A 25,121-nucleotide genomic window follows, 5' to 3' on the forward strand; every position below is an offset into this window, starting at 1 on the left:
GACCCTGGGAGGGGCAGCAGACAGATCCGGAGGCATCAGTACAAAACAAAACGTTTTTATTTGGTCCGTTGGAGCCTGAGTCTGGAAACACCCAAGGAGAACCGTCCTGCAGGGATGGGGACTGACAAGTGATAAAATAGCCTCTGGGTCAGAAGAGCTGGCCGTATGTACAGGGTTAAAAATATTCACAGCTCCGAGTAACAGGAGGGGTACAAAGGAGGCCTGAAAGGGAGTGGCAAGCGTCCGATGCTTCTCCAGGTGTAAAAGGCCCCCAAGCGCTCCAGGGCTGCCCACGGCCTGGGCACAACAGGACACTGAGGCCAGGTGGGCCCCCAGGAAGCTGGCCTCCGATGTCTGAGGGCAGAAGCAGGACTCCAGCCTGACAGCAGCCTCCAGGGAGGACGCCCGAGCAGTCACGGAGCTGCTCGACTCCCTGGGCTTCTGAGGTGGGGGAGGAGCTGGGAGGGGCTGCTGGGGCCTACCTCTGCCTGGACAGCGAGGCCCAGGATTGCTGTGGGACCCTGGTCCTCCCGGCAGAGGTCAGGTGGTGTGAGGACAAAACACCTCACCTCACAGCAGTCCGGGGCCGGGGCCTGGCTAGACCCTGCCCCACAGCCCCTGGCCTCCAGCCCCTGGGGCATGGCTTCTTCACTCCTGGCAGGAGGTCCAGGAATTGCATAGTGTCGTCAGAGGGGCAGCTGGGACCTTCCCCATCCCGGCCCTGAGCCCGTGGCCGCCAGCCACCTGCCTCCCGGGACACGCTGCTGGGACTCTAGGGAACCCCGCTTGCCTTGAGGAGGCCAGGGGGCAGGGAAATGTGCTCTGGGGACAAGCTGAGGACAGAAGGCTCCTGTTGTCATGTCCCATGAAGGGGTGGACCCTGCTCTCATCCTGGGATCCATCTCTGACCCCCACCGTTGGGGGGTGGTCCCTGCTCACTCTGGGGGTCCAGCCTCCATCCCAGAGGAGATGGCTGCTGTCACCCTGGGGGTCCAGCCTGAACCCTGCAAGGGAGTGACCCCTGCTCCCACTCTGGGGTCCCAGCCTCTGACCTGCCCAGATTCGGTTCTAGGAGTGAGGCTCCCAGCAGCCTCCTCCAGGTAGGAAGCCCCCCGCCCCTAGGGAAAGAGAAGCCTCACCGTGGCTGGGACCGTCTGAACCCAGCCTGCAGGCGGCTGGTCCCAGGGGTGGGCACACAGGCCCGGGCGGGCACACAGGCCCGACCGCTCCAGGCAGGTTGGAGGTATTCTGCTCTTGCGGCTGGGAGGCCCTGGGCAGGAGGGAGGGGCGGGGAGGAAGGCCTAGGGGAAGCTACTACAGCTAGTGGCTCCCTGGGCGGGGTCCTGAGATTCTGATTCAAGCGTCCTCTGTTGGGGTCTCCCTCATAAAGTGCGCGTTGGGGGGCTGGGAAGGTGGGGTAGTCACAGAGGCCGGGGGCCATGCAGGCCAGCGACTTCGGGCGTGAGAGGGGGGCTGTGGGTGCCCCTGGAGGTTGTCCAGTCACTGAGGAAGGCCTGCGCAGCCTTGCGGTGCGCCAGGCGGTGGGTGATGGAGAAGCCCGCGTTGCCCTCCAGCTGGGACAGGATCACCAGGACCTGCCTGGGGGAGGGGGCCGGTGAGGGCCAGCGGAAGCCAGGTGAGGGGGCGGGGCGGGGGCCGGGCGGGGCGGGGCCCACCTGTGCAGCGGGGGCACGCTGTCCTGCGTGCGCAGGCTGCCGCGTGTGGACACCACGTTGAAGCTGTCGGAGCAGTCGCACTGCACATGCAGGTAGGACTTGGGGTGCCGGTTCTCCACCACCACGATGAGGCCCGCCCAGCCGTGCGTCAGGTAGTAGCAGGTCATGCCCTCGCGTCCCTGGCCATAGACCGAGCAGGAATGGGCTGGGGCGGCGGCTCCTTCCCCGTCCCCCTCCCCCGGGATCCTGCCGGCCGCCCACCTCGTGCCGCTCGCCCCGGCTCTCGGTGAGCAGGATGATGGCGTCGGCCAGCGTGGTTGGCTGGGCCTCCACGGGCTCCACCATGACCAGCCTCGAGCTGTACACGGCCAGCACATGGCCGGGCGGCTGCGGGCTGCAGCGCGGGACCCCTGCCGAGGGGCTGGAGGCTGCGGGGAGGGGCGGAGGAGGCGGGGGGCGGGCGTGTGAGCGCAGGCGGGCACGCGCAGCGCTCGGTGCGGCGGGGCGGGGTGCGCGGGTGCGCGGTTACCCTGCGTGCTGGCCGGGGGGCCCGGCGCGGCGGGGCTCCAGTGGTTGAAGGCACAGCACACCACGGCGTACTCGCCGGGCTCCAGCATCACGTCGCAGTTGACGAACTTCTTGACGGCGCGCTTGCTGTGGGCCAGCAGGCGGCCCAGGCTCAGGCGGCCCCCACTGCCGAAAGACGCACGGAACACCAGGACGCACAGGTCCAGGAGGTGGCTGTCCACCGAGTCTGCGCGCCTGCGGTCCGGGGACGGAGGCGGTCAGCGCAGGGGCTGCGCAGCTCGGCCGTGCGCGCCCCTCACACCCCGACCAGGCACTCGCCCGCTGGAGCTCACCATCCTAGCCCGCCCCCAGCGTAGCCCCGCCCTGCCCCCTCACCAGCCTACCCCCTCCCACCCAGCCCCTACCCCGCCCCGCCCACCTGCTGCCCTCCTGGAAGAGGGCGAACTCCAGGGACGCGCGCTCCAGCACCGTGAGAGCAGTTACCCCCACCGGCCCGCTGGCAGAGCTGGGAAAGCAGCCCTGCACACGCGCCTCCTGCCAGTCCGAGTGCACCTTGCAGATGTCCACGGAGTCGAAGTACCTACACAGCGAGAGGGCAGCCCCACTGGGCAGCTCGCATCCCAGCTCAGGCCCAGGTTACTTCCTGTCCCCGCTCCACTCCCTGCCCCAGGGCGCCCTCCCAATCTCCAGGGACCCGCGTCTGGGAAGCCCGGGTGCTGGCTCTTGCCCGAGGACACCACCAGGGGGCACCCGGTCCCAAGTCTGATGGGAGGGCTAGTGAGGCTGGTGAGCCCGGGGGGGGGGGGGGGGGGGCGCGAAGCCCCCCCCTCCCCCCCCCCACACACCCCCGCCCCGCCCCTGTGCTGAGCTGGATTCAGAGAGGTACAGGTGGGCTCCCCAGGGCAGGGCACCACACGCTGGGACGAGGGGAGCAGCCAAGGGGAAGGTGGCAGGAACAAGGGGATGGCCACGGGGCAGGCACCGCACACCCGCAGCCCGCAGTGCCCAGCTACCTGATGAAGTCGCTGTACTCCATCCAGAAGACGCCCTCGCTGCTGCCGTGCGGCATAAGCTCGCTGCGCAGGTGCCCCGGCCAGTGTGGCCACTCGTCTGACCAGCTGCCATTCCAGGAGAAGCGGCCCCACGGGTTCCGGAGGCGCAGGAGCCTGTGGACCACAGGGCTCAGGGCCACGACCATGCCTGCCGCGGTCTCCACCACACGTCCACCCGGCCCTACCTGGAGCCCTGGACATCGCGGACGTCCAGGATGGAGTAGGCGTGGCGGGGACGCAGGCCCAGGCTCTCGTAGGCAGCGTCATCCACCTTCATGTTGCCCCCCCCACAGGAGGCACCCATGAGGAACCTGTGTGGGCAGAGCAGCCTCACTGACTGGGGGCCCCTCAGTACCCGGCGACCTCTGCTGGCCCTGCCCCCCTCCCCGCAGTGGGGAGGTGCTGTACCCGTGTGGGGGGTAGGAGGTGGGGAGTAGGGGGAGTGGAAGGTAGGGGGCCCTTCTGCCTGTTGGGTCCCCTGAGAGATGTGGGACCCAGGAAGTGCTGGCCCAGCCCCCTCCACTATGGTCCCGAAGCTCAGAGGCCTTGGGCTGGGGGTTGGGCAGGCCCTCAGCCCTCCAAGGGGAGCAATGGTGTCCAGTACCAGCCGAAAGCACAAGGTCTTGGCACTGAGGAGCCGTCACTCCCAGACTTAAGGTTCCGGGCCCTCCCCACAGACACATTGGCCAGCGTGTGGCAGGTCTCAGAGGGCAGACCCCACTCCCACCAGGTGCCTCTGTGGGGCTCTCTCCACGCAGTTCCAAGCGGGCGCTGGCGGTCACCACAGGCCCAGCTGAGGCAGAGGCCAACGGGCAGCGTCCTGCCTGTCCCCCATGCCACCTGGGCAGGCCAGACCCTCGGCCCGGCAGCGAGGGGTGCCAGTGACACTGGAGACGCAGGCTGTGAGTCAGAGGCCGCTCGCCCTGCTCGTCCCACCGCTCTAGGCCCCGGCCCGGCTGTCCCCTCGCCTCGCCTCTCCTCCCAACTCTGCTGACCGCCACAGCGCCCGCCCCTCTTACCCAGCCTCCTTAGAACTCAGCATTTTGGCCCAGATGAGGTCAGTGTCAACGGGCTCCTCGCGGGGGTTAGTGGAGCTGACCTGCAGCGCCAGGCTCTCACAGGGGGCGCCGGTGAGTGTGGCCAGGCCTTCGATGGCGCGCCCCGCCTGGAGGGCAAAGTAGGAGCCGTGCAGCTTGGCCAGCGCCTTCTCGATGAGGGCCACCCATAGCTGCTTCCGCTGAGCCTATGGGAGAGGCTGGAGTCGAGAGGCCTGACGCTTGTCACCCCACCATGTCCCTCCCCCGCCCGCCCGCCCGCCCCGCCACCTGGGAGAAGAGGAGGAAGCCGGCCTCGTCACAGGGCAGCATGTCGTCCACCAGCACCGTCGTCCACGTGCCGTCCTTGCACAGCCGCACCTGGTAGGCGCCTTCGGCGCACAGGCTGCGTGTGACCATCACCCGCTCCACCAGGTCGGGCCGCTCGGCCAGCACGGCCAGTGCACTCAGGAACCTGCACAGAGCCGGGGCGGTGAGCACCGGGGGCCTGCGTGCCATCCAGCCCCACCGCAGGCACCCAGCTCACCAGCAGTTCCCCAGCAGCCCCTGCAGGATGTCCGAGGGCCGGAGGGTGTGGAACACAGACCACGAGGTGCCCTGGTCCCTGGACACGGAGCAGTTGATCTCGTGGGGACGCAGCCACTGCCGCACACGCTGCTGGACGCTGTCGCCCGCAGGGAAGCCCACGGATGTGGGCCCAGGGGGGAAGCTGTCGTCCACGAAGTTCACGCTGTTCTGCAGGGGCCGTGACCTCACATTCAGGCTCCCCCTGGCTGCGCCAGACCCACTACCCGGGAGACTGGCCCGAAAATGCTCCAGAAGGGAGAGGGTGGGGGTGTGCAGCCAGCCCAAGGGCTGTGGAGGGCTCAGCCAGGGCTTGTGTGGGCCACGCCACCCTGTGTGGGCCTGGGGAACGGCAGCCCCTGGGACCCCGCATAGCCCCAGCCCGGAGGCCACAGGGGCGGTGTGCATGGGCAGCCAGGAATCCGGATGGCTCCCCCAGCTGTGGATGCCCCGGTGGGAGAAGCAGGGACATGGCTTGGATGCAAAGCCAGGACCTGAGACTCCAGTGTCCAGCTGGGTGGCTGACGGTGACAATGGGGACAGACAGCCCCTCCAACTGACCCTGGGGGCAGTGCTGCCCTGGACTCTGGCCTCCCCAACACCCGCAAGAGCAGAAGAGTGTGAGGGAGTGTCACGTCCCGTTTCAGCAGGAGGAAGCATGGGGCCCACCTGCTGGGACGAAGCCTCCACCCACATCCTCCCCTCCTGGGGCTTCACCATCTGTGCGACATCCCCTGAGAAGGGTCAGGAGCGCAGACCACGGGGTCACGGACCCTCGTGGGTACAGAGAAGGAAGGGGCAAGACGCGGGGAACAGGGACCGGGCTGCTTCTCCAAGCCTGAGGACAGAGGTGCCGGCCTCCTCTGGCTTCCCTCTGCCACTGACCAGGAGCCCCCCCAGACTCCTCCCTACAGAAGGGACACCAGGGAAGGATGAGAGCGTGAATGCACTGACTGGGGGACCAAAGACATGCCCAGAGAGGAGCCCATGGGAAGGGGAGAGCTGGCCTTGGGGCGTCGACACCGTCCTGGGGGCACTCACCTCCCGGCAGAAGGCCACAATGTTTTCCCAGAGGGCCTTGGCCTCCCCCTCGTCTGTCTGCCGCCGCTTCTCCACGTGTATGCTCTCCCTGCGCCTCAGGGGCGCCACGCCCCGGCGCTGGGCCACCAGGAGCTGGGGCGTATGACAAGCGGCACAGTGCTTGGCCCGCGGCGCGTTGAGCAGGGTGCAGGCAGGGCAGGCCCACTGGCTCGGGCGCTCGGTGGGCAGCATGGGGAGGGGGCCGCCAGGCCTGTGGGCGGTGCAGGGCCCGGACCTGTCGGCACTGCAGTCGGGGCAGCGGCCGGGGGGCTCGCCATGCTCCTGGAAGCCATGCAGCTTAGAGCAGCCGCACGCTGTGCACCTGGGGGCCGCCGTGGGGTTCTTGAGCGTGCACTTGGCGCACGACCAGGTGGTGAAGTCGGGGCTGGAGGGGCTGGCCGGCTTGTAGCGCACCGTGTCCCCGGCCAGGTCGATGACGTCGCTGCTGGGCGCGGCACCACAGGCCTCGCAGCGGACTGGGCTGGAATGCCCGGGCGCAGAGCAGGAGCCACACCGGGGCCGTGCCAGGCTGCCCTCAGTGGCCTCCTCCTCCAGCATGCCCAGCCGCTTGCTGGACAGCAGCTCCGCCAGGCGGGAGGCTCCAGCCACAGTCCGCCCCGGGCCCTGGGGGAGCCCCTTGGAGCCGGCAGAGGAAGAAGGCTGGGGAGCCTCAGGCACCAGTGGCTGCAGCTGGGGGGGGACCTCACGGCGGCTACGAGGCACTGGGTTGTTCTGCAGGGGGGGCGAGAAGGGGCTGAAGGAGGGTGCCCGGGGGGGCTCTTGGTCAGTGGCAGAGGGAGGGTCAGCTTCGGCGCCTTCCCCGGGCTGGGCTGGGGCAGCTATAACGTGGAAGCCAGCGGGGGCCACGACCTCGGGGACCACCAGGGCCTCAGGAGGGATCCTGGGCAGTGAGAGTTTCCGGGGACCCCCACAGGCGGAGCAGGAGCTGGCCACAGGTGTGTTGTGCAGGGTGCAGCGTTGGCAGGCCCAGCCGCTCCCGGGCTCGGCCGCCCCCTCCTGCTCCTCCTTCTCCTCCTCCTCCTCCTCTTCGTCGGGCTGCCCCCGGGCCGGCTCTGCAGACACCAGCCCCACTGTCCTCCCAGGACCGGCTTCCTCCTTGCAGCTGCCCCTGGGCTCTGCCAGGACCCCGTTGATGACAGGCAGCAGGGAGGCACGAGGCACAGGCTCTGGGGCAAAGCCACACACCTCACAAGTCTCCTTGCCCAGGAAGTTCCGGAATGTGCAGCGGGCACAGGGCCATTTCTGCTCCTCCACACTGAGCCTGAGGATGTGGTCAAGGTCAGGCTTGTGCCGCGGGGCCTCGCAGATGGAGCACTGGCGCTGGCCAGCCGGGTTCAGGAAGGTGCAGCGCGCACATGACCACTCCCCAACTGTGGCCATGGACCCAGGCGAGTGTGTGTGGCTGCAAGGGAAGGTCCCGGTCAGTGGAGGCCCAGGAAGGGGCCCAAGTCTCCACCTGGGACAAGGGGTCCCGGGATCAGGCCCAAGAAGCAGGCTCTGAGGGGTTTGAGGACATGAGGAGTTGGGGGGCCCCCAGGGGACCTCACAGGTCTGTCCTTAGGCCCCTCCTGGAGGCAGAGGGATGGGGCGGAACCACATGGTCCTAGTGGCCATGGGGCCCTGCTGGGGAGGCGGTCTTTGATCAGTCCCAGCAAAGCGCCCATGTGAACTTCCTCGACAGGTAAAGGGCGCCCTTAAAAACCCACAGCAAACGTCACAGCGTGGACACTCTGCGTGCCTCCCTCCCAAGACCAGGAGCTCAGCGCTGCCGGTCAGCGCTGGACCAGAGACCCAGCCAGAGCAACTCGGCGGGAAAGAGATGAAAGGCATCCAACTGGAAATGAAGAAGTAAAACTACCTCTGTTTGCACATGGAGTGATCCTACACACAGAATTCCCCAAAGTCCACCAACAAAAATGACTAGAGCTAATAAATGAATCCAGTGACATCGTATGGCATGAGACTGACACGTAACCATCAGTGCTTTCCACGCCAGCAACGAAGAGCTCGACAGCCCAGAGAAAGGAAGTTAGAAGAACAGTATGACTTCATCTAAAATAACCGAGGGATACGTTTTAAAAAGGAGAAAACTCGGGGCACCTGGGTGGCTCAGTGGGTTAAGCCTCAGGTCATGATCTCAGGGTCCTGGGATTGAGCCCCACATCGGGCTCTCTGCTCAGCAGGGAGCCTGCTCCCCACCCCTTGCCTGCTTGTGATCTCTGTCTGTCAAATAAGTAAATAAAATCTTTGCAAGAAAAAAGAAAAAATTCTGGGGGCCCCTGGGTGGCTCCGTCGGTGAAGCCTCTGCCTTCAGCTCAGGTCCTGGGATGGAGGCCGACACGGGGCTCTGTGCTCAGTGGGGAGCCTGCTGGAGGTTCTCTCCTCCTGCGCCTGTGCCCAGCCCCAGCTCACACATGCTCTCTCTCTCAAAATAAGTAAAATCTTAATTTCTGTGACATTGAATTTGACAATGGCTAATTGGATGTGACACCAAAAGGACAGGCAGATAAAGGAAAAAACTGGACTTCATCAAGGCGAGGAACTTGCACGCTTCAAAGGGCCCAGCTGAAAAAATACGAGAATTCGTAAGAGAAAATATTTACGAATCAGGTCTGGCTCCAGAAAACATAAAGAACCCTCGCAACTGAGCAACCACAAGGACGCTTTTCAGAAAAACAGGCGAAGGGCCGGAGCAGTCATGTCTCCAGAGGACACACCAGTGGCCGTGGAAGCACGTGGGAAGACGGAAACGTGCTCAGCATTGCTAGCCACCAGGAAAACGCAAACCTGATGTGGGAGACCCCACTTCACACCCGCTGCGGCTGGGGAGCACCCAAATAGCAGGGGACGGCAGGGGACGGCAAGGGACAGCAGGGGCCGCAGAGCTCTCCCCCGCCCCACCTCTGTGCCAGCAGCCTGGCGGCCTCTCCCGATAAACAGTCACCACCCCACCCTGCAATTCCACTCCTGGGCACACACCCCGAAGGACCGGGAACTGGTGCCCTGGTGTGCACACATACACTCAGAGCAGGTCCACGCACGACAACTCAGACACTGTCAGCAAACAAACAGGTAAAGGAGATGTGGAACGTTATTCAGCCACATAACGAGACTCTGATACATGTTCAGTGAGAGAAGCCAGACACAAAAGACCGCACGTTCCAGGAGTCCATGCACACAGAACCCTTATGGCAGAGGATCCGAGGCGGTGTGAAGCCCAGTGGGCCCCAGGGCCCGGAAGTTCTGTAAGGAACACAGGTGACACAGACGTGTAGGGACGGACGCATACTGTGAATGTGCCTCGTGCCCTCTGAAACAGTTCTTTCATGTCATATGAACTTCAGCTCAAAAAAACCAAAAACAAAACCAAAGTGAGGGCTGGAGGGGAGGGCTAGGGCACAAATTGGGGAGGGGCACCCTGACTCAGGGCTGCCGGTTGGATCCCCTAACCAACTGCCTGTGTGGTCTTTCTGGGGACCTCTGGGCCAGTATCTGACCACAAAAAAGCAATCCAGCAGCGCTGGAGACCCACGCACTGGGCACATTCCTGCTGAGCCCAGGCTACACGTGGGTCGTGGAGGGCCACGCTGTCCCCGGAGGGGCGGGCCCTCTCCACTTACCTGTCTGCTGCCAACCCAGACCGCTGAGCCCTACGTGCCTGGTCCTGCAGCAGCACGCGCCAGCACTGGGGTGGCCCCAGCGGGGAAGCTTGCTTTGCACCCGGCAGTCCCATGCGGCTGTAGCAGGGAGCTGTCCCCCCAGGGAGATCACTGGGGACCTGGGGCAAGGGATGTCCAAAGGCAAACTAGGTGGGAGAAAGGGCAGGGACCCCTCTGCTGGGAACCTGTCCCAAAGTGCTGGCAACACCCAAGCCTGGGAGAGTGAGTCCCTCCTGGGCTGGGTGGCTGCAGGACTCGTGACACTGGGAAGAGTGCCCCGCCCCACCTGGGGGTCCTGTCCCACGTCAGAGCTGTGCTTCAGGGGCAGGCAGACCCTCATGCCCTTGTCCCAAGGGATGGCCATGCACCCCACCCGTGCCAGGTAAGGACAGGGACATGGTCCTCCACAAGTGGCTGTCTAGGCCTGTGGCACGTGTGTATGTGTGTGTATGTACACGCGTGGGTGTGTGTGGACGCATCTAGTGCAGCGGGAGGGCAGTGCCGGTGGGTGCTCCTGGCTCCTCCGGCCTGATGTGGGTCCATGTCTGGGGGCGGTGCCGTCCCCTTGACCTGCACGGGCTACCCCGGGCACGAGGAGGGGTCTCCACAGCAGGACAGCATCTCTGCAGACTGCAGCTGCTCTCCCTGGCAGAGATGTCAATTTCTTAACGAGACACGAAGCCTTGGCTTCTGACACTGGGTTTACACCAAACCCTTCTGACTCAGGAAGAAAACTTGCCTCTTCAAAACAAAAAAACCAAAAACCTCTCTGAGCAACAAGATTACTTCCCAGGGCCCAGGGCCCTTCGCGGCCTGCATGGCCGAGGGCCACGAGCTCCCACAGCCTGGCCACGGATGGGCCACGGCGAGTAGGCGGGGCCATGCTAGGCTGCGCGACAGGGGTGTGTGGCACCAGCTGGGGGGGCAGGCCAGCTTTGGCCTTCATTTCTGTGCTGTGAAAAGCCTAAGAAATCTTCCTGGAGACCAGGGAAGGGCCCACAGTCAAGATGTGGGTCACAGCGGGTACCCACAAGTGGCTTCCACCCTGGTTCTAGGCCCAGGGGATACCCACTCGTCTGACACGCTGCAGGCCATCTGCCCATGGGAGGGGCATCCAGAGAACAGACTCAGGGCCCGTCCTCCATGCAGGAGAGGGGAGGACACCCCTCCTAGGGCACACCTGCCCTTGGCTCAAGGGCTCTGGGGACTCTGGACGCACTGAGCAAGGCCAGGCTGGGGAGGGAAGGGGCCCAATGCCTGTCTACCCTCCTAACCCACCAGCTGCCCGGTCCATGGCCTGGGTGCAGCTGCCCAAGAGGCACATGTCCCCGGGTGCTGGCCAGGGGACACTGGTGGGACAGGGCCGGTGTCACAACCATCACAGTGGATAAAAGCACATCAGGGAGAGGTGTCCGGGTGGCTCAGTTGGTTAAAGCCTCTGCCTTTGGCTCGGATCATGATCTCAGGGTCCTGGGATCGAGCCCCGCATCGGGCTCTCTGCTCAGCCGGGGACCTGCTTCCATCCCTCTCTCTCTGCCTGCCTCTCTGCCTATTTGTGATCTCTGTCAAATAAATAAATAAAATCTTAAAAGGCTTATACGGAAACAGTGCCTATGACTCAAATTTCGCCCTGGGGACACAGAGGCACCCCTGGTTAGAGTAAGGCTTCCGGCGCTTGCCACAGGGGTGCAGGGGCTCCCAGGACAGGCGGTGGTGGTGGCGCTATGCTTCCTCTCCGACCCTGCAGCCCACAGCGAAGTGGCTCCAGGGTCAGTGAATGCATGACCAGAGGAGCCTGAAATGCCCCCTGACCTTCATCTCCCTTGGCATCCCTTCTGACTCCACAACCCTGGGGTCCACCCAACATGATGCAGGGCAGGAGCTGAGGGCTTGGGAGACACGCAGAGAGGCCAGAGCACCCCACCAGCCTGGGAGGAAATAGCAGCGTGGGGAACCCTGAGCCAAGTCCAACTCCAATGAAAAGCAAGTCCAAACCCCGTGACACCACCTCCTCCAAGGCACAGATTGAGTCACGGCTGGGAGAAACCAGCTGCCCAGGGAAAGAAAGGCCATGTCAACGGGAAATTGAGGCAGCTGTCCAGAAAACCCCAACACCACATTGGTGTCCTCCATCATCTGGTGACTGCTCTGGAGTCCCTTTCGGGGCAGTGTCAGGTCTCCCTAGCACCCGGGACACAAGCCTGCAAGAACGCAGAAGCTCCTGGCCACCACTGTGGGGGCGGCTCAGTCCCAGGGCGATGCCTCTCCTCCCCAGAGACAGCGGCGAGCAGTGAGTGGTGTCCACACACAAGGACCTCAGTGAAGCCGCCACACCCAAAGGTCTGGCTGCCCTGATGGCTGTGGCTGCCTGACCTCTGACCCCTGTGGCTGTGAGGTACGTCCGCGCGCCTCCCTCTGGGGCCCCCTCAGCCAGCCTTGTGTCATGCTCCTCACTCCTGTGTCCCCACAGGTTGTAGGCGATGCCAGCCACGTGCATTGCTTAGGGATCAGGGAGAGCAGCTACCGAGCCTGGCGGTGGGTTATGGGGACACGCCCACAACGTGGCTCTCCCAGCTTCCTTGGGGCAATGGAGTGGTTCCAGCCAAGGAGGCAGTGAGCCCAGACGTGGGGGCAGGAGCCGCAGTGCTGCTGGCTTCTTCACAGGGCGTCCTGGCCCCCCGTGCCAGGCAGAGCACCACACACGTGTACGCCTGTAACCACGTGCCCAGGTGTGCGTGTGGGGCGGGGTCCTGTCGCAGTGGCTGTGTGTGGCTCTGGCCTTTCTGCCCCCCATCCTGCCATCTGCCTTGCCCAGCTGCCCCCACAGCTCCCTGTACCGGCCGACTGTCTTCTCATCCCCAGTCTGGACATCTGTGAATTTCTCAAGGTCGTTTGCAGTGTCTCCTCCGGCTTCGCCTGCTGCTCCCAGTGGCTGATGTGGACTGACCCTGGGTCTGGCCGGCTGCAGAGGGTGATGGGAAGGGGCCGCTCGTCCCCCAGCCCAGGGGTAGGAGCATGGCAGGAGGCCAGGAGAATGAGAAAGTTCGACTGGGTTCCGCAGTGTGTGCCAGGATCCAAAGTGACACGCATGTGTGCCCCTCGGCATCCTTGGGTGTGGGGCAGAAGGAGCTGCCTGGAAAATCCCACGGGGTCTATACCCAGCCTGCTGCTTCCCGGTGTGGGGAGAGCCCCTCCCAGGACCCAGAAGTTCTATTCCTAGCGTTTTATCTTAAGGAGATAATGAGAATTTGTAAAAACCATGTGGACAGATGAAGGCATGGGAAGCTACAAATCAGACCACCTGGGGACGCTGGCCCCCGCCCACCAGGGTGTCTAGAATCACACAGGCAGATGGCCCTGAGTGCTGGCCAGGACGGGGAGGAACGAGAGCTCTCCCCTATCGCACTGGTGGGGACGGGAAGTGGTGCACCGCGGCAGAAAACAGCCTGGCAGTGTCGTAGAAACTTAGAGGGTTTCCACTGCAGCAGCTGCCTCCGGGTCCTGCCTCAGCGAAAACGAGTCCGCACAAAATCCTACATGTGAATACTTTCACAGCAGCACAGGTCATCAAATCCAAGTGGAAACAACCAAATGTCCGTTAACTGAGGGATGGCTGCCACAGACCAGGGTCTGTCCCTACAACAGGCATTTATGATTTGGCCACGAAAGGAACGAAGCTCGGGCGCCCGCCCCCGTGGCTAGGGCCTGACAGTATTTTGCCTTGTGAGAGGCCAGGCACAGAAGGTGTTCTAGGGTTCCCCTCGTAGGACGTTTCCAGAAAAGGCACATCTACAGGCAAGAGGCAGGGTGGCTACCTGGGGAAGGGAGGCAAACAGCAGGGGCCCAGGGGGAGACGTGGTCGTGAGCTACTCTAGAAGTGGTCACGACCAAAGCCGCAGAGCCATGCGCTCAGGGGCAGGGGACAAAAGCACACAAGTCCCACCTCATGCCAGCTGTTTCAGAAAGACACAGACGTCCATTAGTGCATCACTGACGCCGGCATGAGGCAGCAGAGGAAATGTCCAACAACCCACGTTGCCGGCTCTGGCCCCTCACCAGCCATGAAGCCCCCAGTGCCTCCTGCTGACTCCTCTGGCGCCTCCCAGGCACCTTATCTGCTGGCTCAGGCCTTGGGGCCCACGCCATCCCAGAAGAGACCCCCATTAGGACCCTGCCTGCTGTCCAGACACCAGGAAAACTGTGCTACATGAGGACGCTTGGTCTACGGGAAGTGGCGGCCAAGCATACCATAGCAGGTGCCTTCGAGAGAGGGCAAGCCCGTTGCCACTGCCTATCCCTGGGGCCAGAGGAACCCTGAGTATGTGCTGAGTGGCGGGGGCCCCTCTGCAGCAATGTCATGGGAGGGGCTAAAGGCAGGGGTGGGATGTCAGGGCCCAGCACCCCCAGGCCTGAGCAGTGGGGCTGCCCCACACCAGTCATCCCAGAACTCCCGAGGGGAGGCTCGCCAGCTGATCCGAAGGGCAGTGTAGGCTGAGAGACCCGTGCGGAGCCTGGCCATGACCGCGGTTGGAGGAAGCTGGCACAGGAAGGTCCGCCAGCGCAGCGGCACCCCTCACCAGGGAGGGGCCGGGGGCTGGTGGCCTCCCCTGCACCCTCACTCCAAGCACAAAGCTCCAGAAGCAGCTTCAGCGGACGCAGCTCCCTGAGCGAGCCACATGCCCCGCAGGAAGGCCACCCCGTCCCTGTCCCAACAGCAGCCGCCAGCCAGGCCAAGGCTCCCACGGCCCGGCTTCCTGGGGAGGGCTGCAGCAACCCCAGAGCCTCTCAAGCCGTGGGCCTTTTGGGGAAAGCAACTTGCCAAAGGATTCTCGGAAACGGGACCCCATTTCTGCAAGCCCCTCTCCTCTGGCTGGGAAGGGGCCACCCTGACAGAACAGCACCCCCGTCCCTCGGGCCCCGCCCCCTTTCTTACCTTCGAGCCCGGGGACGCAGGGGCTGGTGAGGCCGGGTGACCAGGGCACCACCCCAGACAGGCCCCCCAGGGCCGCTCCTACACCAGCTGGCTGCTGCAGGGGGCCCGGGGTAAGGCGGTCCCCCGGGGAAGCCGTGGTCCGACTCGGTCTCGGTGGCCAGCGAGGAGGCGGAGCTCCCCATGGCCCCCGCGGTGGCGGCCGCGCAGAGACCCGGGCCTGGTCACACGCGGCCCACAGTGGGCGAGCTGGAGCATGGAGGGAGGATGGCGCCCACGCCGGAGACAGGGCAGCTGGGCTGCTCCATCACACAACAGAGATAAACACAGAGAGAGAATAAAGAGAAACAGGAGAAACAGCATGACTCACAGGAAAGAAGCCCCCAGAGCCTGGGGGGGCTCCCCAGTGCGCTAGCGGCCTCGGGGACCCAGGACCCACAGCTGGGGTCCTGGCAGAGTGGAGGTACAGGGCTGCAGTGGCTAGCCCGAGGCCCGCCCTGCCACCAGCGCCCCTGCTCTGCTCCTGAGATCCGACCCCAACCCCTCAACTGCCCAGAGGGGCTGGCCACGTGTCCACTTGCCGGGCTTCAAAGGGAGTCACACCCCTACTGAGAAAACACCACACGGTCACGCTTTACTGCAGAAAAAAGAACCCGGGAGCATTTGGCCAAACGGAATGGAGAAACAAGCAAGCGCGTGCAGCAGAGCTGGGACAGCCGGTGGTGGGGGGGAGGGTTTGCCGAATGCCCACGTAGCCCAGAGGAGACCCCCAGGGCTCCGAGGCCGGCAGAGAATGGCTACCACATCCCTTCCAGAGCCTTCCAGAGGGAAAGCCTCCCCAGCCCTGGGGAGAGATGGGTGACTCAGGAAGGACCCGGGGATGGTCTGGGTTCAGGGGAGACCATCTGACGCCCATGGGTTGAGCAGGAGGCCCCTCTGCTCGATCCAGACAAGGCAAGTCCCAGACAGGCTCAGGGCCAAGCAGAACCGGCGGCACGCTCGGCTCTCGGGGCTGGGGGTCGAGGGACACAGGAGGAGGGGGCCGGGGTCGGAGAAGCCTGGGCCCCTGACCCAGAGGAGCTCTGGCCAGATCAGTCAAGTCCCCTGCGCAGCGACAGAATTCACCCAGACGGCCTTTACTCCGAGGAATGGGGACATGCGTGAGACAGGGCGGCGCCCACCCTGACCAGCCCAGCGGCCTCGCTGGTTCCCTGCCCCTCAGGCCTACCCAGAGGGCCCCAGAAGGGCCGAAGAGAGGAGGCAGAGGCCCCGTGGCCTGCGAAACTGACACCGTCCCCATAGCACCCAAAGGAACATCTGTCGGTGCCGACCCACGGGAGCCCCACGGGAGCCACGGGTGCCTTTCCCAGCCGTCTAGCAGCCAGTGAAGAAGGTTAGAGAGATAAAAGGAATCTAGAAGACGCATCTTATGTAACCCCACATCCAAAATATCTCCGTGCCGGCCCGAGATTTAGGTGAAACCACGTGTGGGCTACGTGACACTGCGCTCAGTCGAGATGTTTGCACTCTGCTGTGGTCACGCTCCTCTTGTTGTGGGGAGCCACGCTCGAGCCAGCAGTCCCGCTTGCCAGTGCCTTCCACACTGGGCAGCTCACCAGCGGTCGGTTCCTTCTCAGCCAGGGTCACTGCAGACACCGGCCTCTCCCGGGGTTCCAGGTCAGACCCCAACAGCCCCTCGGATGCCTGAGCTCGCCCACGTGGGAGCCCCTCGTGGGAAGAGCCTGAGCATTTCCGATGCTCCTTTCACAGCCAAACCCTGGGCAGATGGAGGGTACATGAGGGCAGAGGAGGCCGGAGGGGGCGCCAGGCTCATGGGAGGTGTCGTGGGACAGAACTGCTGGCACTTGGCTCCAGGGCCATCATGGTCCTGACAAAGAGCTCTGCCCATGTCCCCGGGAGGGTGAGGTGGTGGGTAGATGGTGCTGTCGCCACATCCGTCCCATGCAGGCAGAGCCGAGGGTAAACCGGCCCTGAGGCTTAGTGAGGACATGGCCCCGGGCTTCCCAGGGCTGCTACCAGGCTGCCTGCAGCACACCAAGGACTCACCTGTTCCTCCTGAATGCCCTAACCTGGGGCAGTGAGGGCTTGGGGAGAATGCCAGCCCCCCATCCCTGCCCGGGGCCCCCAAGCCCTTCAGCAGCTGCACCCTGTGCCCCAGCTTCCCGATAGACCTTCAGGGAACTCTGACCCTACAGGCCCTGTCTGGGGCAGGTGGGAGGCCCGTCCAGGGGTGGGCCATATGGTGGCAGCCCAGTCCCTTTGGAGAGGGCAGAGGCAACACAGGTCCCTGTTCCCGCGGGCCAGAAGGGCAAATGCTCCCTAGAGAGCAGCCAGCTCAGGAGGGCCCATCTGGGGATCTTCCACCTGGAGGTGGTGAGAGGACCTGGGCATAGACCCCATGAATGTGTGCCCTGGCTGAGCAGGGCTCCCCAGGGGCCAACCCCTGTGCTACCCCAAGAGGCCCACCTGCACAGGGCAGTGTGCGGGGAGCTCTTGCCAGGCAGGGCGGCCCGTCCCTGGCTCACATCCTGGCTCCGTGTCAGAATGACTGGGCACGGAGACACTTGCACACCCTGCTCCCCGGCCTTGCAATTTGAGACAAAGCCAGGTGAGGGCTTCCCGCAGGGCAGAGCAAACCTGATCTCCGGGGACAAATGTCACGCAGCCCTCTTCCCCGGCAGGGCCTGCTGGTTGGACAAATCCCCCCCTCGGGGCTGCCTGCCTCCCCGAGGTGGGCACACGGGCCATAGGCCAGCCCCATGGACACTGGGGACTCGCCATCCATTGCTCTGTGCATTTCTACTCATTTCACGAACACCCGTCTGGCCTCCGTGGGGTGCGAGGTCCCAGCAACGTCTGAACCCTGCGCACTTAGGGCGCACCTTCTTGCTGCTGTGCCTTCACAGGTCTCTGGGCAGAAGCCAGAGCGGACGCCAGTCTCCTATTGGGGAACGGAGCAGGGTGCTGGGCAACATGGCGCCACGGGCAATGCTCCTATCTGCGGCCCGATGGGCCATCCCTGTCCTCCATGCCCTCATTTGGGAGCTGCTGCCCTAGATTTAAACGGGGCGGTGGCCTCCATCGGCCTCAGGGAACCACGGGGCGGGGCTGCAGTGCCAGCCCCCGAAGGTGTTCGCCACCAGGAGGACTAGCGGGTCCCCGCCGCCTCGGGAGAGCAGATGCCTGGCACGGCCCTCCAAGGGAACAGCGGGGCACGATCCTGCAGAGTGAGGAGCACAGGGGCCAGCGGGGATGACCCCTCCTTAAGCCCCACGTGGGGAGCACCTATGTTGGTCACGGCAAGCACCCCCCAGCCCTCACCCTAGCCCACCTGCGCGTCCCTGCCCCTGTGGGCCCCGAGAGGGTCAGGCGCTGAACTGCAAGGACACAGGCACGTTGTTGCCGCCAAGTGAGAACTCACCAGGCAAATGAAGGCCAGAGAGGGGAACACAGTGTGGGCCTCACCCCAGATCCCATTCTGTCTCACGCCTGGGGGGCACAAACAGTCAGTCCCATGGTGCTAGGGCCCCTGCGTCCTGTGTGACAACGGTCTGGGCTCCGCGAGGGCACACGGCGCTTGCTGATGCCTCTTCCCGTGCGCACATGCCCCACCCAACCCCCCCAACACGTCCGCGCTGTGTGTGCTCCCCACGCCGTGTCCCAGTTCCACAACACCCCACCCCGAGATCTCATGGGCATGCATCTCCCCGTCTGAGGGTAACTGGCCTGCACAAACTGCAGCAACCCTGCCGGGCAGCCTGAACTCAGCCCCAGGATGGGCACAGGGGAGGGACAGGGACAGCAGTCTGCGGGGAGGGAACCTTGTGCCTGAAGGGCCACCCCGCCAAAGCCCAGAATGCACCCACCAGACACGAGGCTGAGTGCGAGTGGCCTGGTGCTCCCCCTGTAGCCTGAGGGTGGGAGGCTCCGGCCTGAGGGAGTCAGGCCCGACCCACCCAGGGAGGTCCAGACCTCAACCTCCCTGCGGCCCTGGACTGGTAGCAGAACACCCTCCCTCAGGTCACAGGACCAGGGACGACCCATCAGGCGTGTGGAGGGTCCTCTGGGGAGGAAACACCAAAGGCGTTGCAGACGTGGCCTGGCGAGACACATGTGCTTTGCAGCTTGCCCTGCAAAGACAGGACCACAGTCTCACGCCTCACATGCTGTCAAGGCAGGGGTCCGGGAAGCAGGTCTGGGGGGATGGCAGACAGAGGCCAGGGAACTGCCGCAGGGAGAGGGCCCTGCCACTCCGTGAGCAACCTACAGCCCAGATGCACACACAGCCCCGGGGAAGGAGCTCTCCTGGTGCAGCAGACGCCAGACCCTCCCCAGGCACATCACCTGGACGCCACTCCCTTTCCTGGAAGGTTCTGGACTCTGGCCAGGACTGTAGTCCCACTCCCAGGTTTATCAGCACTGAGCCAGAGTTCATTGGAGTGAGTGCCAACTTGGTCCAGGCTCCGTCTCCACCTCTGGACATGTGGGCCTGGACAAGGAGTGAACCTCAGTCACCCTGGGCGCGCTCCCATGGCTGGTGGCCCAAGGGCTGTGTCCCTTTAGATGCTACATATGTTCCTTACCCAGAGGAGGCTGGAGGCTCTGGAGCAGCCACGTTGCTCAGCCAGCGCCTCGCTGCCTAGTAGTGTGGGAGAGCAGCTCTGCTCTCCTTAGCATTCAAGGACCCTGGTGGGGAGGGGCATGTACTCTCCCCTCAGGTCCTTCAGACCGAACAAGGGCCCAGGCTCCACCTCGCTGTGGCCTCCGCCACTGGCTCACCGTGGCCCTCCGGCGAACACCGAGGCCAGCCACCCCCACCTGCTGGCCCCAGAGCCTGTGCCCCAAGAGGTGACATCACCACCCTGCTGACCTCAGAGAGCCAGGTCTCAGGGTTAAGGCCGTGGGCTCTGGGAGGGTACCCAGCACTTCCTGTGAGAAAACCCGAGAGGGACAGGGCTCTGTCCCAAACCCTTGCCCTCCAGACCAGGAGCTGCTGCCTGAGCACACTACAGGATGGTCACTCTTGGCACTTCTGGACTCTCCCTTGTCTCAGGCCCTGAAGTCCCCACAGGTTCCGGCAGCCGTCGGGGCTCCTCGCCATGCAGCTTACCCCCCATCCCCCGCCGGCTTCCTGGGCACATCGGGGCACCAAGGTGGGAGGGGAGGAGATGGGCCTCTCAAACCAGACGCACACGCACGCCTGGGGGCCAGGGCTGCCCACACAGAGGGGACAGGGTGGCTGCACGTCCCTTTGTGTCAGTGTCCTACAGCACCTGTCGCGCATCACAAGAAAGGAAACGAACTACGTTTCCCACAGTGGCGTTTTCAGAGGAACAGGGACGTCCTCATGATCCCCTAGTCTGTGAGTCTGACACCGTGGAACATCTGACCGTCCTTTCTCCGGAGAGGGGACCGGCAGCAGACGCGCAACCTCACTTGGGGCACTTCAGTGCTTCTGCTCGCCAGCAGGCAGCAGAAGCAGCCTTGCGCCCGATAACCTCAGGCCTCACTGGCAGCACAGGTTCCCGGGGGTCATCAGCTCACCCCAAGGGAGGAAGATGGGGAGCTGGAGAGCCGTGGGGACCAGGCAGCATGAGCTTGGAGCTCTCTGCAGCCACCTTTCCGGACCAGCGGGCTCTAGAACATACTGCCTCTCCTGCTGACTGGAGGGGAGTCGCAGCTGAGGGTGGAAGGTCCTGCGGTTCGAGGGCCACTGAATTCCAAAGGGCACGGGTGGATGTGGAAGGGACGGAGTGCAAGGAGGGACTGGCTCTGCTTCGGGTCTGGGCCGGGGCAGCCAAGGAGGAGCAGGAAGCTGAGCCCAGGCCTCCTTCGGACACAGGCACTGCTGGGTGACAGCGCTGAGCTGCAGCTATCGACCTGCTCTCCCAGTGCTGCTCCTGCGGCACCATCCAGGCCCGTCCCCCAGCCTGGCCACCGGACAGGTGGGCGCAGAGCTCCCCTCCATCGTGGGGAGTAGTGCAAGCAGGGTGTGGGGCGGCGGCCAAAGCGTGACGCCAGGTACCGGCACGGGAGGCAGGGAGGCCGCAACACGCCTGCGCTCGGCTCAGTCCCCTGCGGATCCACCCCTGGTGCCCAGACAAGTCCCTGCAGGAGGGAGCAAGCCATGGACCTCCCCACCGGCCCCTCCTGGGCTGTATGCACTGGGCCGGGACACCCCTCAGTTCTCCCGCAGCCCCCCGGCCCCCTGCGCCTGCCCCTCCTTGTGCTGGTGGCACCGACGCGGCTGTCTGCTGAGCCCCTGCTCAGACCCTTCCCCAGGCCGCGACCAGGACCCACAGAATGACAGGGCCTCTGCGCTCAAGAGGTGGAGGCAGCCCAGCCTCACCCCACAGCCTCCTTCCCGCTCATTCTGAGAGGACGGAAGCCAGTAAGTCCACTCCTCAACCCAGAAAGGCTGTGGGGTGCCATTGCGGATGGCCCACGATGATTGGAGCCGCCTGCCAGCACAGCACCGGCAGAGGCTGTTCCCTGCCCACCCGCTTCGTATGGACGGGATGACGCTGAGCACCGGGCGTCTGTGTGTGCACGGCGGCTGAGACGGGGTCCAAGCTCGGCACAGGTCGCCTGGCCCTTCTCAGCAGAGTAGGAAGGAAGGAAGGTGGAGGAGCCTAGTCCTGGCAGAGCAGCTTGGCTGAAGAGATTAAGGCACAGACACCATCACAGTCCTGCTCTGAGACATTTCTGGGCACCGGTGCTGAGGAAGCAGAGAAGCGGGGGCAGCAGGACCTAAGGGACAAGCGGCCAGCAGGTGTCAGGGGAGAGTGGGAGCAGGCCTGACCCCAGCGCTTGCTCTGCACACCCAGGGCCGAGAGCCCTTGCTTGGGGTCTGGGCCGTGGCTTCTGAAGCCTGATAAAGCGACCCCCCAGGCCAGCCCGCACGTCCCCACGGCTCTGGGCTGCGCTCTGCAGCCTCTCAGCCCGGTGCGGGGCCACGGGACACCCGCGGGTGCGTGTGACCAGTCACCAGAGCCAGGTTCCTGAGAGTGTCCCCACAGTTCTCATGTGACCAGGCCCCCATGCTTCCAGCACCTTCTGTGCCGGGGGCAGCACGCGGTGGGGGGCGCGGTCTGTGCCCAGACTGCAAGACGGCCAGGGCTGCCCCTCGGGCTCTGCGCCCACCGTGGGGTTTGGGCCGTGATACCCCGCGTGGTTCCTAAGGGAGAGGGATTTTGGCGCAAGGGGGCACGTCCTTCCGGTGCCCGGCTTAAGACCCACACGGGAGGCCGAGCGGGCAGAGGGCCGTCCAAAGGCAGCCCCGCGGGCCAGACACTAGCAGCTACAGCCCCCGGTGGCCCTGGCCTCCGCCTGCTGGTCTGAAAGCCCGGCTGAGCCCGGTGCTAGCCGCCACAGGGGCTGGGAGAGCTGTGCACAGGCCGGAACACGGGGAGCGCCCGCCAGCGGCACCACAGTCTGGCCGGCCCAGCGGGCCTCTCCGGTGGAGGGCGGCGGACTCGGGACCCGCTGCGGCGGCCCTCAGCGCCCATGGCCCGTGGGAGCCTGCCTAGCGGTGCTGTCCCTGAGCCTCGGCCCAGCAGGGCTTGAACTGGGCTCTCAGGGGGTCACGAGGTCACCAGCCAGTCTGCTGGGGAGCAGCACCAGAGAGGTCCGATGCAGAAGGAAGGGACAGAAGTGCCCTTTAGGGAGCAGGATGACCTGACAGGACGTCAGAGGTGCCCAACCCAAGGCCAGGCCCAGCCGGCTTCCTGCAGGACGACTCTGCGCCTGGCACTGCCCAGCACTGCCTGGCAGCTCCCCCGCCTGCCACAGGCCCCCATCTTTCAGTTCTCTCTCGCCAGGTCTGTAGAGGGATGGATGACCCCCGCCTCCTGCTGGGGCTGTTTCTGCTGACCAGGGGAATCTGGACATGACATAGCCGACCCTCACAGCCCTCCCCGCAGGGCCCCAGTGCAGCCCCCAGTCCCCCCCCCCCCCCGACCCAGCGGCCCGCAGCTCCTCCACAGGACCCCAAACTCCGGGCCTGGGCTCGCAGGAGTCCTGCTCACCAGCTCCCGCGCAGTCAGGGGCTGCCCCTACAGCCTCGCGGTCAGGGCCACTGGGGCCCACGAGGGTGCCCTGGTCAGAAGCGAAGGGAGGCCCGCAGGAAGAGGCAGGGGCCACCCAGCCGCCCGGCCAACCTTCCCCGGAGTCCCCCGCCCCCCTCCCCAACTCCGCCGCGGCCGGAGCGCCGCCCCCAGAGGAACAGGGAACAGGGAAGTGTGGGGCGGCCGACGGGCGCCGCCCCCGGGAAGTGCCCGCGGTCCCTCCGCGGGGGGCACCGGGGGACACTCCCCGCAACGCCGGCGGGGGCAGAACGCGCCTGGACCGTAAGGGCACTCAAGGACAGGCCGGGGCCGGGGCCGCGTCCCGCGTCCGCAGCACCCCGGGGCTGGCCTCCCGGCGACCCAGACGACCCGGGTCCGCGCCCGCTCCCCTCTCGGGCGGCGCCCCCAGCCCGGCCCGGGCTCCGGCCCGAGCTCGGGGCGCGCCGCTGGGGTGCGGGTGGGGGCAGCCCCCCGGTGGCGAGGCTCCGGCGCGGGTCCAGGCTTCGCCCCCGGCCCAGCCCGGCCCTGTCGGCCGGACTCACCTCCGCAACCAGGCGGCGCCTCCTCAGTCCCCGCGGCCCGGGCGGCGCGGCCCCAGGCCTGCTCGCCTGCGCCGGCGGCTCCACAACTTCTGCCGCCGGCCTCCCGCGCTGAGTGGCGGAGCAGCCGCGCGCCGGGCCCGGCCCCAACCCGGCCCGCGTCCGGCGCCCGCTCTACGCCGCCTCCGTAGCGTAGCGCCCGGCCGGGGCCCCGCGGCTACACCGCGCCTGAGGCGCACACCGCGCTGTGAATTGCGCGCGTGGACTACCGCTCCCACAGGGCCGCGCGACGCCTCCAGGCCGGAAGCTCGGGGCGGGGCCCGGCGCGATGCGGATCGGGAGTTGTAGTCCTCGGATGTCCGCCAACAGACGCGGCGATCGGCTCCCTCCCCGGGTCCGCCGACTTCCCGGGCCGCTCCGCCCACCGGCCCCGCTGGAGACGGCCGAGCCCAGGGCTCCAGGCGGCGCTGTGTGTCGGGTTGTTGGAGCGGCGGAAGGGATGCTTCGAGGACAGAACTGCGACTACTACTCCCAGAACGTCACGCGCGGGAGAAAGGGGCGGGGCCTTCATCCAGCCCCAGTCCCTGCGCTTCCGGCTGCGCCTCGCAGTCCGAGACACCGGGCTCTGGCCGCTTCTCCCGGTCGCCTGGGCGAGCAGCCAGCTCTTCCCTGGCTCCCAGGTGTCCACCGGGTCCGCACAGCTGCGTAGCGCCCTCCCAGGGTCTCCCGACACCCCCTACCCCCCGCCCTCCAGCTGCCCCAGACCCCCTGCTCGGTTCCCCTCCAGGCTCCGGGGTCCCTGGCGCCCGTTTAGTGGGACCTACCTGGGTGGAGCCGCGGCCTTGGCACTTCCAGCGTGACCCTGTCACATTACTTCCGTGGGCCTCGGTTTCCTCCTCGGTACAAGACGGCGGAACGTGCCGGCATCCGCGGAGCGCTCGGCCAGGTACCTGGCGGGAAGACCCCTAGCCCTGGGAGGCCGGTGTCGCTCCGCGGGGCCTCTGAACCGGACCCACCCGCCCAACGTCGAATTGACAAAAGAGCCTCCTAGGTCAGACCTCTTTCTCAAGGTCCCGCTGTGCAGCTTGAGGTCGCTGACAACCAGCACTCACGGAACCGGAGGCCCCGCGCAGCCTGCATGTTTGGGAGACAGCCAGACCTGCAGCGAGGCGGCTCATCCGAGGCTACGCAGCGCGGGGAGGCTGTAGGGCGGGAAGACGGGACGCGGAGGGCAGAGCCCGGAGGACTCGGGCGCTCCGGGGCACGGATTGTGAGAGAGACTCTGAAGCAAGGCATGTCTGCTAAGAGGGATTCAGGGAGAGTGGTAGTGCCTCCAGATTGGGCCGAATTTTCCAAGTGGAAAATTGGGTCATATTTGTTCTAAGTGCCCAGAAAGTCCGCTGACCTCAGTAGGACCTACAGGGACAAGGCTCAGTGCTCCCAGGAAACCCTCTCTCTCCAGTAGCTGCAGCAGGGGCGGAGTTGCTTCCAGAGCCCTCTAAGCAGCAAGCTTCTGGGGACAGCTGTACAGGGACTTGGCCTGCCCCTAGCTTCTTCACCTGAATGGTGAAAGGTGGCCTCTGACCTTGTATGGCTGTGGAATCACATGAGTGGTCAGAGTCAAGGGCAGTCACCTGGGGGGGGGTGCTCAGTAACCACAGCTCCCCCTACCCACCACCATGGACACTGGCTGGGGTGGCTGTTGGACTGGTGGTCCTCAGCCTGTAACCTCCTAAGGAGAACAGCTGAAACTGAAGGGAGATTCCTGCCCACTCACTGCAGGTTTCAGAGTCATGGTCTACAGGGGTGGCGCGGGGTGGGTGGTGGAGGGGGTGGGTGTAGGAGCATTGCCTTCCCCCGGGAGGGGCCAAGGCCTCTTGTTGGAGGGGTGGGGAGAAAGCCCAGTCATCCCAACAGGGGTCAGGAGCAG

At 65.3% G+C, this 25,121-nt stretch overlaps 1 protein-coding gene across 3 annotated transcripts; it reads right to left on the reverse strand.

The window, feature by feature from the left end:
* Positions 1-39: 39 nt before the first annotated feature.
* On the reverse strand, positions 40-23,321 carry CAPN15 (calpain 15). Of its 3 annotated transcripts, none has more exons than XM_059415830.1 (13): positions 23,195-23,321; positions 14,569-14,864; positions 5,917-7,378; positions 4,838-5,046; positions 4,582-4,765; positions 4,276-4,499; positions 3,442-3,567; positions 3,218-3,370; positions 2,623-2,784; positions 2,206-2,438; positions 1,938-2,104; positions 1,677-1,855; positions 40-1,599 (listed from the first exon to the last, which is right to left on the reverse strand). In XM_059415830.1, the coding sequence occupies exons 2-13, from the start codon at positions 14,748-14,750 to the stop codon at positions 1,422-1,424; spliced, it is 3,459 nt and encodes a 1,152-aa protein (XP_059271813.1). In that variant the 5' UTR covers positions 14,751-14,864; positions 23,195-23,321; the 3' UTR covers positions 40-1,421. The 3 variants fall into 3 exon arrangements, with proteins under 3 accessions (XP_059271813.1, XP_059271815.1, XP_059271814.1); XM_059415831.1 differs by having other exon boundaries at positions 1,502-1,595; XM_059415832.1 differs by lacking the exon at positions 14,569-14,864.
* Between the last annotated feature and the right edge of the window lie 1,800 nt (positions 23,322-25,121).

This window comes from Mustela nigripes, chromosome 11 (assembly GCF_022355385.1).
Source record: "Mustela nigripes isolate SB6536 chromosome 11, MUSNIG.SB6536, whole genome shotgun sequence".
NCBI classification, from domain to species: Eukaryota; Metazoa; Chordata; class Mammalia; order Carnivora; family Mustelidae; genus Mustela; species Mustela nigripes.